Raw genomic sequence first — 17,791 nt, 5'->3', positions numbered from 1 at the left:
GTACGTCCAATCACACTAAATCAAACAACGTCTTTTTTGACTTAGTGTTAATCTAACTTTGTGAGTTGACAAAATCATACTCTTAATCCGGATAAGTAATAAGTACTGAAATTTTAGGAGTTAAATGGCTCGGGTTCGTAACTCACGGGTTTTGACGAGGCTAATTTCGGCCTAAAGCTGAAAATGGGTTTAGTTGGCTAAGGTTTGGGGCATGTTGGTATTGGAATAATTAAATAAGATTGAATAAATGAAAAAAAATGAAAGTGAATGGTGAAGGTGACGCAATGTTGGAAATTAATTGTTGACAAAAAGAAAGAAAGAAAAGATTGAATTGCAAGAGATAAAAGCTTAATTTAAAAACAAAATGATTAAAAACTTGATGGAAAATTTTATGAAAAGACTTGATGAAAAACTTTAAAAAGAACTTGCTGCAAAACTTGATAAAAAAAAACTTGGTAATTAAAAACTTGATAAAAGAACTAGATGAAAAATACTTGAAGAAAGAAAAACACTTAATGAAAGACTTAATTGAAAGCTTGATTTATCAATTGATGTATTGATGAACAATATAGTCTCTATTTATACTAGTGGCTTTACTAAATTAGGAGCCAACTAGTTATAGAAAATTAAGGAAAATATCCCATGATAAAAAAAACAAATCCCAAAATAATCTCCCACTAAGTCAACAATTTCAGCTAATTAATCTTGGAAAAATTCTTCTTTGGCCCTCCTTCTTTGCTTCTTTCTTCAATCTAGCCCAATTGTTTCCTTTTTCTTCTATTTAGCCCCAAATCGCATTCCTGCACAAAATTCAATAAATATGACAAAATTAGTGGTGCATTCTCATAAATTAACCAATTTAATTACATAAAATATGTAACTTTAGCATTTAATCAGAGGAGTACAAGCATAAATAATACACTAGATTTTTTCATACCCACGATGTGGGTGAAATGAAATGTTTTATGTTACAAATATTTTCTTTTAAAATTTGTTTAATAAAGAATATAGACGGATTATGACAAACTTGTATTTTAATACTATTGAACACGTGTTTGATCCTTGGATTTATAATTTATGATAGTTTTATTTTAAAAATGATATAAAAGTATAAAACGACAAATATGTCATCATAATAATATTAATTATAATTTAAAAGAAAGGGTATTTTGTAATTTTATAATTGTGTTGGTGACTTGGTTAAGGGTTACACCAACTCGTGAAAATTTTAAATATAAATAATAAGATTATAAAAAAATGAAAAGAAAAAAATGTCATCATAATAATATTAGATGATAATTTAAAACAAAGGATATTTTATGATTTCACAACCGAGTTGTGACTCGGTTAAGGGTGACACTAACATTGTAAATTACTTAAATATAATTATTAGATTAGATATTATAACTATAATTTAAACAATACAAAACACAATAAGTTGAAAACTAGTTTATAGATACAAATAATACATATTATAAAACACAATAAATTGAAAAGCTATAATATATATGAGCTATATTATAATAATCGGGATAAACTTACATCACACATAGTGAGACATAAATTCAAAATAAATTTAAGAGAGAAGTCATACATCATATTTACATATTATAAGATTTAATACTTGAGACATCAATGTTAAATTTCAATTTTACCATTAGAACGAAATGTAATCGAATCTCTTAAAATTATGCATAGAAAATACTATTCTATGTTTTGGTACGCAAAAATAGTCTGAATTGATGATCGAACCAATCAAGTCATTGGTTCATTGGAGACTAAAGAAATTATTAAAAAATAAAAAAATTAGTTCAACTAATTATTTAACCGGTTCGTATTGATTTTGGACCAACCAATTATCGGTCCAACTGTTTCAAATACTATAATATAAATACTATTCAATTAAATGAACATGCATACTAGAGTTATGTATAGGAGTACAAATAAGACCAAAATGATATGTCGACACCAATTAACGTACTAATATAAGAAACTCAATAAAGTATGTTGACTGTAACGTAACGAGAATAAAATTTACATTCTGCAATGGAATGAGGACTCAATATATGTGTATGCATATGTGTATATATCTCCATTGATGTATATAAAAGGGGGGAAAAAAGAAAAAAGAAAAAAAAACCTCTTGTCTGCCCAGCCCATAATTTGTTCATCTTAATATAATGCTGTAAAAATTTGTAGCTACAATTTTTCCCATTATCCTTCCCTATCTCTCTTCCTTGCGTGCCTAACACAAAATGGAAATTATTAACCAACAGAGTTGTAGACACATGGCTTGAGGGATGGTTCATTTCTTTGCCTATTTTTCGTGCTTTCATTGAAGCTTCTTTCAATGCCATCCGATAAAAAAAGAAAAGAAAAGGGCTTAGTGATTTAATCTGAAAGTTACGAGATTTTTAATGGTTCACCCACGTACCCAGAAGGCCCTGGAATCTCGTATGTTTGAGAAGAGACGTTCGATTTCCTTCCCTGCAATGCATTTATCATTCAAGATGTTATTTGGTTGTTGAGTTTGTCGATTGTTGTAAATTATCAAAATTCAAGATTTGTTGCGTGTGACATACATACAATATTCGATTGCTAGTTAGAGGGTTAGGGTTTTTGAGGCCAAAGACTGTTGCTTTTTTCGGTCTTCTATGCTTCTTTAGTGGTTTTATGAATTGGGTATTTGTGTTTGAAGCGTTTGTGTATTTTAGTTCCTTGTTTGTGCATCGAGTGGTTATAGGCTTATAGGGTTAAGTTGCTTCGAGGTTGCAACTTGCAAGGATTTCGGCATCTGAAGTTGTTATTAGATTGATCAAAAGATATGAGTCGTAGGGTGCGGCGCAAGGTGGCAAATAAAGGGAAGGATGGCGTTGTATCACTAAGTTGCCATGAAACCGGAGTTGAGGATTTAGGTACTGAGAGAAATGGGGTCGTGGATTGGACAATCTTACCTGATGATACAGTGATTCACTTATTTTCACGGCTGAATTATCGTGATCGGGCGAGTTTGTCATCGACTTGTAGGGCATGGAGGGTTTTGGCTGCTTCTCAATGTTTATGGAGTTCATTGGATGTCCGTGCTCATAAATTTGATACTACAATGGCTACTTCACTTGCCCCCAGGTGTATGAATCTTCAAAAGCTAAAGTTTCGAGGGGCAGAGTCTGCTGATGCAGTAATTCATCTTCAAGCTAAGAACTTGTGTGAAATAAATGGTGATTACTGCAGGAAAATAACTGATGCTACTCTATCTGTGATTGTTGCTCGACATGAGGCTCTGGAAAGTATTCAGCTCGGTCCAGACTTTTGTGAAAGGATCACTGGTGATGCTATAAAAGCAATAGCTTTTTGCTGTCCAAAGCTGAAGAAACTTCGGTTATCTGGAATAAAGGATGTTTTTGCCGATGCAATCAACGCTTTGGCTAAGCACTGTCCTAATCTGATTGACATTGGGTTCCTTGATTGTTTGAATGTTGATGAGGCAGCCTTGGGAAATATTTTATCTGTCCGGTTTCTCTCTGTTGCAGGGTCGTCAAATATGAACTGGAGTGTGGTTTCACATCTCTGGCACAAGCTGCCTAAATTGATCGGGTTGGATGTTTCAAGAACTGATATTGGTTCAACTGATGTTTCTAGATTACTATTCTCATCCCAGAGCTTGAAGGTTTTGTGTGCTTTAAATTGTCCGGTTCTTGAAGAGGACACTAGTGTTAGCACAATTAAAACCAAAGGGAAATTGTTGCTTTCTCTTTTTTCAGATATTTTTATCGAACTATCTTCTTTATTTGCCGACACCACAAAAAAAGGGAGGAATGTGCTTTTGGATTGGAGGTGCTCAAAGAAAAAAGATAAAAATTTGAATGAGATCATGACTTGGCTTGAATGGATCCTATCTCATACACTTTTGCGTACTGCTGAGAGCAATCCGCAAGGTCTTGATGATTTCTGGCTCAAGCAAGGAGCGGCACTGTTGCTCAGCTTAATGCAGAGCTCACAAGAGGATGTTCAAGAAAGGGCAGCCACTGGACTTGCGACTTTTGTTGTTATTGATGATGAAAATGCTAGCATAGATTGCAGAAGGGCTGAAGCAGTTATGCTAGATGGTGGCATCCGACTTCTTCTGAACCTAGCGAAATGTTGGCGGGAAGGACTACAATCCGAGGCTGCAAAGGTTTTTATATATATATGTATATATTATTTTGAAAATTTATGGTTTTATCATCACAGTAACAACTACATCATATTCCTTCCTTTTATCTGATTTTCTTTAGTGATTATAGGATTATTCGATATAGTTGATTTGGACTTTTGGATGGTGTAGGCTATAGCTAACTTGTCAGTGAATGCAAATGTTGCAAAAGCTGTGGCTGAAGAAGGAGGAATTAATATCCTTGCTTTGTTGGCGAGGTCCATGAACAGGATGGTAGCTGAGGAGGCTGCCGGAGGGCTATGGAACCTTTCTGTCGGGGAAGAGCACAAGGTTTGTACTATCAGCACCTTTTCTCATACCTGGGGACATAATCTTTTGATCTCTAGTTCTAATCACTTTCTTTTTTAACAATTTAGGCTGCAATTGCAGAAGCTGGTGGAGTCAAAGCTTTGGTTGAACTTATATTCAAATGGTCATCTGGTTGTGATGGAGTTCTTGTATGTTTCTCTTTATGCAATTTATTTGGCGTGTGTGCTATTTTTAAATACCATGTGAGCATCAGCACATGGTTTCAGGCTTATACTTCATTGGTTGGATCGTGATTTCCTTTTTCTGTTTTCAGGAGCGTGCAGCTGGTGCCTTGGCGAATTTGGCAGCTGATGATAAATGTAGTACGGAAGTTGCCATTGCAGGAGGTGTGCATGCATTGGTGATGCTTGCTTGTAGTTGCAAGTTTGAAGGAGTGCAAGAACAGGTGCTGTTACTTTCACAATTAAGAAGCGCACCTTTGGCTTTGCATGATATATGCTCTAAAGTTCCATTGAATTGTTTTGATTAGAAATGGTTAGAGTTATCTGATTTTTCTTTGTTACAACACCTAGTCTCAACAACTCAGAAATTGATACCAAAGTATCTAGGGTATTTTGTCACATTGTTCTAGATTGTTGAACACTTTGTTAGTACCCTTATCAATGCCATACTGCACTTCTTTGATGCTAAGCATCCTATCATGTGCAAATGCTAATTGTGCAATGCATTCAGCTCTCTGTTAGTCATGGAATTAGGAAAGCTTGTAAATTCAATATTCCATTTTTTTCCTTTTCAGCATTCTAGTATTACTTGTGTACATGTACTGCATGTTTGTTGCCAGTTGTTTAATGTCATGTCTAAAAATACTAGGCTGCTCGGGCCTTAGCAAATTTGGCTGCTCATGGTGATAGCAACAGTAACAATGCTGCTGTAGGACAAGAGGCTGGTGCTCTTGAAGCACTAGTTCAGCTTACTCGTTCTCCTCATGAAGGTGTCAGGTAATTTAAATTACGTATTTCTTCTGGCTCTTTAATATCTTAAATGCTTTCATTTCCGCATCTTTAGTGTAAGTGCATTTTCTCATTATAATTTTTGCTGTATTTGGCAGCATAGAACTGATGCTTTAGAATTGATTTTGGCTGGAGCTGAAAGCTTTTCTGCCCTAGGTTTTCATTTGTTGTTCCCTCTAGTTCCATCAGATTCCTGTCCAAAGTTCTGATTCTCTTCTGCTGAACACCTTGCTATCTCTATACAACTTTTTAGATGCTTTTGCCTGTACATAGGATCAGTGTTCATCTTGTCGTCCGACAATATTGTTTCAGCTCTCTTCCTTTTTCGTGCTGATCCACAATAATAAATCCCGTCTATAATTATAGACCTTAGGTTCTTTTTTCTCCATGCACAAAATTATGTTGTGTTTCCTTAATAGGTTTGTTTTAATGTAGATGATATCTGCTGATTGAAACAGGCAAGAAGCTGCTGGTGCATTGTGGAATTTATCATTTGACGACAGAAATCGAGAAGCAATTGCAGCTGGTGGTGGTATTGAGGCCTTGGTATGATTTTCTTTTTTTTAGCCCCTATTTTTTTCTCCATCTAAGCAGGGCTAGTCTTGGTTACCATTATGTGAAACAAAAAGTGGATAATTGTTGGTGGTCCATTTAAAGGCTTCCCAAATATCCAGTAACTTGGTGTACAGATTACATAAATTTTGCTTGGGCAAATTGTTCTCCATAGACTTAAATTATGTTTGCTGCAATAATTCCTTAATTTACCTTAATATGTTTAAATGTGGAGCGGATGTGTCTTAGTCATCTGAAGCTTTCTCTTTCATGTATGCCTGGACTCCAACAGACATATTTGATGTTTCATTCCTTTTCCCTTGTTTTGGTGAGATGGTGCAAAAGTCTGAATCCTGAAATAATATTAACCACTACAGTGAAGTGCTATGGAAATTGAGTAATTTTAATTGAAGATTAGTTGAATTATGTTCTTGGCTTCATGATATTCTCTAGTAGAGCCAATGGGAATAAAATTTTTGTCGTAATACTAATATGTGCTTCATTTGTTAAAGAGCTCATTACATCTTGAAGGTATTGGTTTTTTCTCTAAATTTCTTTTATTGTTATTTTTGCGAAGGTTACTCTAGCCCAATCCTGTTCAAATGCTTCCCCAGGTCTTCAAGAGAGGGCAGCTGGTGCTCTTTGGGGATTGTCAGTGTCAGAAGCCAACAGGTATTGCAGTTTTTGATTCTGTATATGGACATGACTTACGAGGGAGTTGGCAATAATTATCATGATTACCACTACCAAAGCTTCATGATAAGACATGGAAGTTTTTTACTGGACAATAGGCTGAACTGTATTAAAGAATTTCTTAATGTTAATGGCGCAACTGCATTTTTCTTCTAGCTCATACATTATTCAAATAAGATATTCTCATTTTGTGATGCCATAGCTAATAGGCAGAATATTGATGCTATTTGTATCGTTCTTTGTCAGCATTGCTATTGGACAAGAAGGTGGTGTTGCACCTCTGATTGCTCTTGCTCGCTCTGATGCTGAAGTAAGCATTTTCATAATCCAGCGCTCATAGTTTGTGCATAATCTATTTTTGTTCTGGTGGAATCTTAGTTGATCTTAGCTTTTGCTTTCACTTTCAGGATGTTCATGAAACTGCTGCAGGGGCTCTTTGGAACCTTGCTTTTAACCATAGTAATGCTCTTCGGATTGTTGAAGAAGGTGGGGTTCCTGCACTTGTTCATCTTTGTTTGACATCAGAATCAAAGATGGCATGCTTCATGGCTGCATTGGCACTGGCATACATGTTTGATGGAAGGTAATAGTTGCTATCCTTAATTGCATAAGGTTTAACTAACATATCTTTCTCTATTTTCTGTCTAGATTGTTTTCAGGACCTTGTAGTGTTAAGTTTACTTATATGCTGATCACTATAATATGTAATTGGAATTATATTGTTGTAGTGTTCCTTATCATGATGAAGTTTAAGGTTAAAGACCATTTTTAACAATGGCCGAAGGCTGGAATTTATCTCTATCCTTATAACAGCTTAAAAACAGAGCAAATCAGTAAAGTTATATATGGATAAAAATTATATGTTTCTATTCATAGATCTTTCAGTTAAGTTCAGAGAAAAAAAAGGCAATAGCTTTGTTACAGGTTTTGTTAGAGCCTGATGTGGATGCTGACCATTATTTCTACCTAAGTAATGAGTTAAGATCAATTAGAACTGGTGGAAGCTACATTCACATTTTATGGAGTGTAAACAGTGATAGAAAGTAAAATTTTGGTTTTTACCTTCAAATCTTGGGGCATATATGGTTTTCCCTTGGTTGAATAAGAGGTGCACATTAAAATTTAAGCCAACCGATCAATTAAACTCATAGAGTAATTCTTACAGAAACTCTCTTTGATAGATTGAATTGAAATTTTAGATGACATTGGCAATAGTGACTTTAAAGGGTATTAAATAGTTTTCTTTTCAGAAATTACTTTCTGAGAGTTGCTATCTGGTAGAAGATAAATCAAAGGGCCAGAATGATGAATATCCTGATAGATGAGGTTGATATGACCAAGCAGTTAGTGGTTTATTATGCATTGCAAGATAACATATCATGTTAATATCCATGTATCTTGTTAAATAATATCCATAGCCATCTTGGTAATATTTTTTCTCTGAATGATATTTTAAGCAGAACTGATGAGTTTACACCAATGGTCACATCATCAGAAAGCAGTTTAAAGAGTGTGAGCATGGATGGGCCCAGAAGACTGGCTTTGAAGCATATCGAAGCCTTTATTCTCAGATTCTCCGATGCACAAGCATTTGCAGCAGCAGCTGTTTCATCAGCTCCGGCAGCATTGGCACAAGTAACTGAAAAAGCTCGCATTCAAGAAGCAGGGCATCTAAGATGCAGGTTTGCCTTTTCTCTGTTTGTATTGCAGAAGCATCTGTACTTTCGAGATAATTATGTTCTCAATTTAAATGAAGTTACAAAAAGATAACCCCAGTATGATATCTGTCTCTGTTTGTGCGACACTCGATTAAATAACCAGTTCAGTGAGCTTGCTGCTCACTTACCAAATTTTCTTTATTAAAATCCTGTTCCAGCTATTCTTTAGTGCTTGGAATTCATTAATCATGTTGAATAGTGGTGGTCACTTTTTGATGCTAGCCCTCTCTCCTTCATGTCATGCTTGCTTTAATGTCACCTCCCCGAATTAACTTTTTATATTCCTTAGTGGGGCTGAAATTGGAAGATTTGTCTCCATGCTTCGAAACTCATCTTCAATACTCAAGACATGTGCTGCTTTTGCTCTACTCCAGGTAATTTATGTCTATGATTTCCTTCTTAAGCATAATATATATTGCTAAAATATTACTCCAAGGGATTTTTACATGTTCCTTTGTCAGTTATTATATATATAATTTAATTCGATAATTGCAGTTTACCATCCCTGGTGGTCGACATGCAGTGCACCATGCTAGCCTTATGCAGAGTGCTGGAGCAGCAAGGGTTCTACGTTCTGCAGCCGCAGCAGCAAATGCTCCTATTGAGGCTAAAATCTTTGCACGAATCGTACTCCGAAACCTCGAGCATCACCAAGTAGAACATTCCATCTAATTCAGGAACCACCTTAGTGTTAGCCAAGGGTTTCAGATGCCACTGTAACATTTCAAATATACAAAATCTGTTCAGTATTTTCATACTTTTAGGATTGGGTAAATTTACTTTCTCCTTCCCTGCAACTAATCTTTGCATGAGGATTTGTAAGCATGTAATCATTTGTCTTTGTATTAATTGGAACAATTATGTAATTTATGCCCTTATGAAAACTTAAAATTATTTGAAACCAAATAATTTATATGTTAAAATTGAATTATCGCAAATGATTCGAATTACAAGTGACTCAAATTGCAGATGCGGATTTGTCTCGATCAAAATTCAACTCGATTGGCCTAGTTGAGAGCTCTAATCTCATGCACAGAACATCATTAGCTAATGAAATTATTCCCTGTAGTTGCTTTAGCTTTGAGCTTTGCCCAAGCATCATTAGAAAAAGAAAACATTCTTCAACTTAAGCAGCTTCCATCTCTGGTTGTCCCCTCATGTGCATACGCAACTGCAGCAACACAGACCGTATCAATTCCCATTGAGGATGCAGTTTATCTGCAGATACAAACTCCAAAACCCTACTATCAACCTCAATAAGACTGCAGCCAGCCTCTTTTCTAGCCCCATTCCTTCTCATCTCTCTCCTAATTTCTTCGACATCTTCCCATCTTTTCTCAGCGGCATACAAATTCCTTAACATCACGTAACTGCCGTGATTAGTTGGCTCCATATGGACCAACTTATTTAGCACTCTCTCTGCTCTTTCAACATTATTCAAGGACCAGTATGCAAATAGGAGTGAAGTGAGAATTATTGCATTGGCTTCATATGGCATACTTTCTATCAGCTTCTCTGCTTCCTCCACACATCCTGCCCTCCCTAACAGATCAACCATACAACCATAATGCTCGATTTTCGGGGTGAGCCTGAATTCTGCCATTGCTTTAAACCACCTCTTACCTTCCTTCACCAGACCACCATGGTTACAAGCAGACAAAACACCAATCATGGTCACATCATTTGGCACGATTCTTCGATTCTGCATTTCCAAAAATACACGCAATGCTTCTTTGGCACACCCATTTACAGCATATCCATTTATTAAGGCATTCCATGAAGCTATTTCTCTTTCTGGCATCTCATCAAAAACTTTTTTCGCTTTATTTATCTCTCCACATTTTGCATACATATCAATAAGAGCTGTACATACATTGGTTGCTCTATCAAGTTTCTTCCTCTGAACAAAATGGTGAACCCATTCACCCAATTCAAGAGCACCCAAATCAGCAATAGGTGGAAGAATGCTCACAATGGTAACTCTATCTGGCTCAAACAATGTGGTCGATTGCAGTTCATGAAACAATTTCAATGCTTCATGAGGTTGCCTATTCTGACAGTACCCAGCAATCATTGCATTCCAAGATACTAGGTTTTTTTCAGGCATGGAATCAAATAAGAATCTGGCAGACACAACATCACCACTATTGCAATATCCATTAATCATGATAGTCCAAGAAATCACGTTCCTATCTGGCATTTGATTAAACAAACTTCGAGCCGAATCCAAATCTCCCAACTTAACATACCCATCAATCATAGCATTGTATAAGACAGAATCCTCCTTCTCAGGCATCTCATCCAAAAGCTTCTTTGCTCTCTCCATATTCCCAGCTTTTGCATAGCCACAAATCAGAGCTGTCCATGAAACTACACTTCTGTCAGGCATTTCTTCGAAAACCTTTCTTGCTGAACCCATGATTCCAAGCTTTGCGTACATATCAAGCAAAACTGTTGAAACATACAAATCCAAGCAAAACCCAAATTTCATCACATGATTATGTATCTGTAAACTCTCACAGACTGCCATGTTTAAAGCACAAGACTTCGCAAGGGTCAAAAATGTGAACTTGTTGGGAACAAAACCCTCCTCATCTTTCCTAAGATCTCTATAAAGAGTGAAAGATTGGGTAAATTGGTTGACACCCAGATGGGCTTTGATCATAGAATTGCAAAGAAGTGTGTCGTTTCGGCGAGGCCTAACATCGAACAAGCGGCGGGCGTGGTTTATAGCGGAAAGAGAGGAAATAGAAGCGCATGCCCTGATGAACTTAGTGAAGATATTAAGGTTGGTTTCGACGGAGTGACGGAGCATGAAAGCGTGGATTTGGAGGAGAGTGGTTTTCGTGTTCTTTTGTTGGAGAAGAAACATACATTTTCTCTCGACCGGACGCCATAGCGAGTGCAACTGCAAGAGTGGCTCTTCTTTATCTCTCATCTATCAACGCCGCTCTTTTTTGTCCCTTTGGCTTAGATTTCGAACAGAAAAATCATTTGAATTTGTTTAAAAATTTTAAAGGAATTGCCTTAAATGCTACTTTCCCCTTAATTTTTATATGGGTTTATTATCTAATCTTTTAATATCTGCACCACGGTCTTGCATACTTTTTCCTCTTCGCGTGCGAAACAGAGGTGATTGCCGGTAAAAAGACTGACATAAAGTGGCTACCTTCAGAGTTTAGAGTTCTAATACCTAACACCCAACAAGGGAGTTGACTGCTCCATGCAAAACAGAGGCAAGTAAAAGAAAATGAAACCGAGTGGTTGAATTTGTTTAAATCGAGCAATTTTGGGTTCAAGATTTTGGATTATTTTGAATTTAGATTATTATTATTCAATCAACTAACATCCATCTTTTCAATAACTTCAAAATGCATCTGCATGTCAGGCTTCCTATCAGCAAAATAAAATCTCTCACACACCTTCAATTTCCCACCACTTTTCTCATCTTCACTTTCAATCAAACGATACAATCTGTTCTTCTCATCCTGTATCCAAATTCTGCAGCCGTCGCACCACTGCCTAGGAGTTCCGTGCAGAAAGAAACGAACCCTGGGGCCTCCATCCGCAACCCGTTTCGATATCCTTTCGATCACGTCTTGGTCAGTGATGTATGCACCACAAGAGTTTAACCCCACATCCACGTAATGAATCTCAGTGATGCTGTTTAATAAGCTTTCCTTAGTCGTGGGAAGTATTTGAACCTCCTCTTGGTCATTAACCCCTGCAGGCTGTTCTCTTATGTGGGATTTGTCATCCAAAGAACCAAGTTCAGCCACAAGCTGGTTAACTGCAGTACCACCTTTGCTGAAACCAAGAACTACGGTTTTGGGTCGTGATGTAGATGATGAACTAATGGAGCATGCTTTCTTCGTTCCACTTGAAACTACATCTTTTGCCTGCAATAATGATATAAATTTAGTACATGGGAACAATCCAAGCAAAGACGTTATAGCAATATGGGCTATTTCATCAAATTTGCTTTTTTGTTTAAAAGCTCCATCTCAATTTTAATATTGAGCAAATTAGTCCCTCTATCAAATACAAAATATTTTAATATTCCCAATTTTAAAAGTGAGCAACTAAAGACAATTAATCATAACAGTAATATTTTTCGTCAATTATACATATTTTCATTGATATAATAATAAATTTAATTATAAAAAATTAATCTTCCTTGTCTTAATTTAATTAATTCAGGTGCAATGTCTTCACTTGATTTAAAAAGTTAGCACGAAATATTTAAACATTATGTCAATATTTATGTATAATATATAAGTTAAATTTATTATTATATAATCTAAATTATAATAATTGATGAAAAACATAAATATTTTATTGATTCTCTTTAGTTGCTTACTTTCAAATTCAAATTTTTGCTACAACCATTTGCTTAATATGAAATTGGGAGTACTTAAAAAGTGTTTTTACCTAGTTTTTTTCAATCAAGCATGTACCTGTTGAAGACAATTTGATAAGAGAGAGACAGTTGATGTAGAAGCCGGGAATCCAACAGGGGAATATGATTTAGGCTCACCATACTGATTGACTGACGGGATAAAATCCTTGTAAACAGCAAAAGGTCCATTGAAAATGGAAGCCTGGATAACCCAAGCATTAACAGACCCGCCAAATTTAGAAACCAAAACTTGAGCTACGTTTTGCAGATCCGATAGCCTCTCAACCACAGGGTTCCTTGTCCCTTCAACTCTGTCTCCATTGAAAAATATGGCATTCGCTGATGGCACCTATTTCCAATCATCTCACGATATATTATAGATTTCGAACCATGCTTTTCAAGTTTGAGAGAAAGAAAAATGAAAGAAACTTACAGTTAGGGATTTGGAAGCAGAGGAGAAGCAGAGAGATGCGGCGATTCGGTAGTAATTTTTACAGTTTGGGTCTAATTTCACATTGAAAACACCACTCCAACGATCCATGGAAACAAAAGAAGGCTGTTCGGTCTAAAAGAAAAAAAAAACCAAGAGAAAGTTGCAGTTGTGTTAAGGTTGGAACTCTAACACGAGAGAAAATCGTTATCTGGGTGAAGAAGGAACGTAGGAAAACCGAGATGCTCAGAGAAACCAAAGAGAATAATATATTGGGTTCGGTCTGGTTCTGTAGGACGATACTTGAATGTTGGGCTAAGGTACAAATTCAGATCTCGCTCAATACGGCCAATATGAGCCAATTTAGTTATTATTTATATTATTTGTAAACTCCTAATTAAATTGGTTGAATACTAAATTAAAAGGAAAAAGAATGTAGACCATAGAAGTGTAAATATTAGAGATAATATTATTGGGAGGAGCAATATGGATCTTAAAATGATCATGAAGAAATCATGAATTTTGTATATATTTGATTTCTTCGCTCGATTTAGTTTATTTTCTTTATTAAACCAAAATTTGAACATGAAACATAAAACTAAAAGAGAGCATTCTTTTTTTTTCCACTCGATTTGATCATTTTTTATTAAACCAACTTAATTGATTATAATATACAAAAATTAACTCGATGAATTAGAGATAAAAATTGATGTAACTTAACCAACTTAATCGACTTTAGTTATTGGACTTAAATAATTTATATTTATTTTATAAATTATAAATTATAAGTCTTATTTTTTGTCAAGTCAGTTTAAAAATTCAAAACTCAATAACAAATTGAAATAACCAACAAAACTGAGTTCATGATTAAAAAACTGATCAAATCACGTAAACCGAACTTGGATAAACCAATTGAATCAATTTAATAAACTTTCTCGAAAAATTGCTCTCCTCTACATAAAATGGCCATGGATAATACAAAAATCAGAGTTCAAATTCAATGATTGTCATCCCTCTTCCCATAAAAAGATACATCTTTACAACTAATAGATGTAAATTACGATAAACAATAGCCCACTTGTATACTAGACCTGTCCGCTCGGCCCGACGGCCCGCCCGAAATATGGGAGGGTTCGGGTAAAAATATAGGCCCGAAAAATGGGCTTGGGTAAAAAACGAGGCCCGCTTAAAAAATGGGTCGGGCTCGGGCTCAACTTTTTTGGCCCGGGCCCAGCCCGGCCCGAATATAATAAATATATTTTTTATTTTTATTTTTTAATTTTAAAATACTTTAAAAATATATTTTTTTATTTTTTTATTTTTAAAATATTTTTTGTGTTTATTAAAAACCGAACCAGGGGCAAAATTTTAGGCCCATATTTCGGGCCGGGCCCGGGCCTAAGAGTCGGGCCGAAATTTTTTCCGGGCCCGGCCCATGGACAGGTCTATTGTATACGGACAAACTACACAACACAACTTATGTAACTTTTTTTTTCCTTTCTATAACATCATATCACACTTTTATGGTAAGCATTATAAATCAACAAAGCATTCAATAAATAGCCTATGAATAATTCAATTTTTGTTCGTTTATTAAGCTAAATAAACGAATATAAATAATTTTTAGTCTCGTTCATTAGACAAACCAAATACAAACAAATCTTGTTCAATTCATTTATGTTCATTTATAAACTTATTTATGTTCGTTTACAATTCATTTAATAAAAGCTTAATATATAGATTGACCCCTGAACTTGGTCACTTTTCTCAAGCCGGCCCTTGGACCTTTTTGTTATTTCAAATTGGTCATTAAGGTTGACATTCATTACACAAATTGGTCCCTTCAATTAAAACCATTTCTTTTTTAATAATTGGGTGACATGGCCAAATTGGGATGTGATATGTAGGCAAACAAAAAAATGACACGTGCCTTCCTTTTACTTATTCTAATTTTTTCAAAAAACTTAAAAATTTAAAAATAAACAAAATTAAAAATATTTATTATAAAAATTCAAAAATGAATATATAATTCAAAAATAAAAATAAAAAATAGTTAAAAATTTAGAAAATTACAAAAAATGAACAAATAAAAAATTTCGAAAAAATAAAAATTAAAAAATAGTTAAAATTTAGAAAATTACAAAAATGAAAATATAAAAAATTAAAAATATAAATTCAAAAGAAAAAATTGACTTGTGAATGTCGATCAATGTGATCAATTTTGAATTTTATAATTTTTTATTTTTTTTTACTTTTTGAAATTTAAAATATTTTTATTAATTCAATCAATGCTGGCAAGTGGTGTTGGAATTTTATGCAAATTTAATGAGAAGCATCATAGATGACCAGAGCAATATTTATCAGGATGCTTTTGTGCGAGGAAGATAGTACAACTTCAATCCTTCCTTGATAAGAAAAGTCCTAAACTGCTACTACCAAAACATGGTCGAATTGGAGGAATAATTGGATACAACAACCTCCATTATCAAAGGTTGCAGTCCTAATCAGGAAGGTGGTTGAGATGGTGGAGTTTAACTTGGTGCAAATTGTCTTTGATGAGGTGGTCAAACATGCTGAGAAGGTCTGTAATGATCCAATTTTCAATGGTGTGGAAAAATGTGATTTCAAAATTCTGTTTCCATAAATCGAGTCTGTAAATATTAAATAGGTATATTTACAGAATTAGTATATAGATAAATTGAAATTCAGTTAAGCAATTTAGCCAAAATTGTGGTTAATTAAGGCCCAAAGACTAAATTGTAAAAGTCCAATTTCTATAGATTTTTAATTAGGAAAAGACTAGGGGACTTGGATAGCAATTATCTAAAGGACCAAAATGGTTAATAAACTATTTTTGAATAGGTATTAGTGGATGATAATGGTGGATGTGATTAAACTTAAGTAATTAGTGATTAATTAACTAAAACATAATCAAGTTGGTTCATTAAGATTAATTAAAGATAAATATAGTATAAATAGCAACTAAAGTGGGAAGAAAGATGAAATATCTTCTTTTTCTTCCCCCAAGTTGTCGAAGCAAAGAACAAAAATAAAATGAGAAGCTTTAGGTATTCTAGCATTCAGTCATCTAATTTCAAGTAAGTCCCTAACCATTTTTCTTTGATTTTATAGAAATCGAATCATGAGAGCTTAATTTAACTAGCCCATGTATCGTTTTTTTCAATTAGTGAAATTTTGATAAGTTTCCATTGTTGAGAATTTGATGAATTAGGTGTGAAATTGATAGAAATTAAGCTTAGATTATGAAAAGGGCTAAATTGTAAAGCTTAACAAGCTTGATTGTAAGCTTGGTTACATTAGGGACCAAATTGGATACAATGAAAAACTATTATGAAATTGAACTAAAAATAGAAATTAAAAGGTACCTAATGAGTAAATGTGAAATCGAATTTTAATATGAAGTTTTAGATTGAAAGTCATGCTTGTTCCTAATTTAGGGACTAAATTGAATAAATTGAAAAATATGTTTGGCTTTGTATTTGAATGTGATTTGGATGGAAAATTGATATTGTATAATTTTTTATTGTTATTCATAGCTAAAGATGACGTTGGGCCATCGAGAGGAAAAGGAAAAGCGTGAGTCGATGATGAGTGATGCGAGATTTCGATTTGTATTTCTCTGATTCGGGATCACTTTTAATTGTTGCATATTTATGATATTTTCCATAATATGACATTGAGGTGAGTTGACAATGATTATTTAAATGGGATTGCTATGTTTGAGATTGCATATCGAGATAGTGGACTAAATTGAATAAAATAGAAATTGCATGTATTAATTAGTATATGTGATCTGATATGGAATTGGGTTGAAACATGTTATACGATATGTTTAAATATTGAAATTGATGATAAAATGAGAAAGATAGAATGTGCATTGAGCTGTGGAATGAAATCGGAAAATTGGTTACCTTATTAATTGTTCGAGTAGAGACGAATATAGTTAGCATGCCATAAGATAGATTAAGTATGGGTTACTTTGACTATATGTTGATGAGTGTTAGGCACAAATATTACTTCGATTATACTGATGAGCGATGGGCACGATCTATTTACTTCGAACGTTTCAGTGAGGCACTGGGTGCCAATTTGGTATGTTGGTTGAGATCCGTGTATCCGTTTGAGTCCGAGTCAAGTTAGTAGGGGATATAAATTGTGAATCAGTCAAATCATGCTTGAAATGAATTAATGTTATGAAATTGTACTATAGGTACCTATATGCGATATATGATTATCGATAACATGTGAAAAACTATACGTGTAACACCTTCACCTAACCCGATCACCGAATTCGTGTGTAAAGTGCCACAAATAGACCGGTTTGGGATAATACCAATTTCAAGACTTAATAAGTTAAATACAGACTTTATTAAAAAACAAATCTCTTACAATAGAAATCTTAAATTAAAATAAATATTATTTCCAATTTCAACCTTAAAGGTTATGTTAAATTACATATTTGACCCCGAGGCGAAGCCTCTAAAGCTACCCCCTTCCTATATGCAT

General features: G+C 34.5%; 3 protein-coding genes across 3 annotated transcripts; 1 reads left to right on the top strand and 2 right to left on the bottom strand.

The window, feature by feature from the left end:
* Window positions 1–2,121: 2,121 nt before the first annotated feature.
* Window positions 2,122–9,344, top strand: LOC105790626 (protein ARABIDILLO 1). Its single transcript, XM_012618330.2, has 12 exons — window positions 2,122–4,174; window positions 4,325–4,483; window positions 4,570–4,650; window positions 4,776–4,907; window positions 5,333–5,460; window positions 5,931–6,018; window positions 6,602–6,696; window positions 6,964–7,027; window positions 7,125–7,300; window positions 8,178–8,399; window positions 8,725–8,809; window positions 8,931–9,344. Exons 1-12 carry the CDS (start codon window positions 2,825–2,827, stop codon window positions 9,105–9,107), a joined length of 2,757 nt encoding a protein of 918 aa, XP_012473784.1. The 5' UTR covers window positions 2,122–2,824; the 3' UTR covers window positions 9,108–9,344.
* LOC105790627 (pentatricopeptide repeat-containing protein At2g44880) lies at window positions 9,327–11,703 on the bottom strand. Its single transcript, XM_012618331.2, has one exon. It carries the CDS (start codon window positions 11,371–11,373, stop codon window positions 9,562–9,564), a length of 1,812 nt encoding a protein of 603 aa, XP_012473785.1. The 5' UTR covers window positions 11,374–11,703; the 3' UTR covers window positions 9,327–9,561.
* Window positions 11,704–11,722: 19 nt separating this feature from the next.
* On the bottom strand, window positions 11,723–13,597 carry LOC105790629 (uncharacterized). Its single transcript, XM_012618332.2, has 3 exons — window positions 13,268–13,597; window positions 12,893–13,183; window positions 11,723–12,334 (listed from the first exon to the last, which is right to left on the bottom strand). Exons 1-3 carry the CDS (start codon window positions 13,373–13,375, stop codon window positions 11,774–11,776), a joined length of 960 nt encoding a protein of 319 aa, XP_012473786.1. The 5' UTR covers window positions 13,376–13,597; the 3' UTR covers window positions 11,723–11,773.
* Between the last annotated feature and the right edge of the window lie 4,194 nt (window positions 13,598–17,791).

Source organism: Gossypium raimondii, chromosome 8, assembly GCF_025698545.1.
Source record: "Gossypium raimondii isolate GPD5lz chromosome 8, ASM2569854v1, whole genome shotgun sequence".
NCBI classification, from domain to species: domain Eukaryota; kingdom Viridiplantae; phylum Streptophyta; class Magnoliopsida; order Malvales; family Malvaceae; genus Gossypium; species Gossypium raimondii.
The sequence above is the reverse complement of the archived record's forward strand: the minus strand, read 5'-3'. Positions and strand labels throughout refer to the sequence as shown.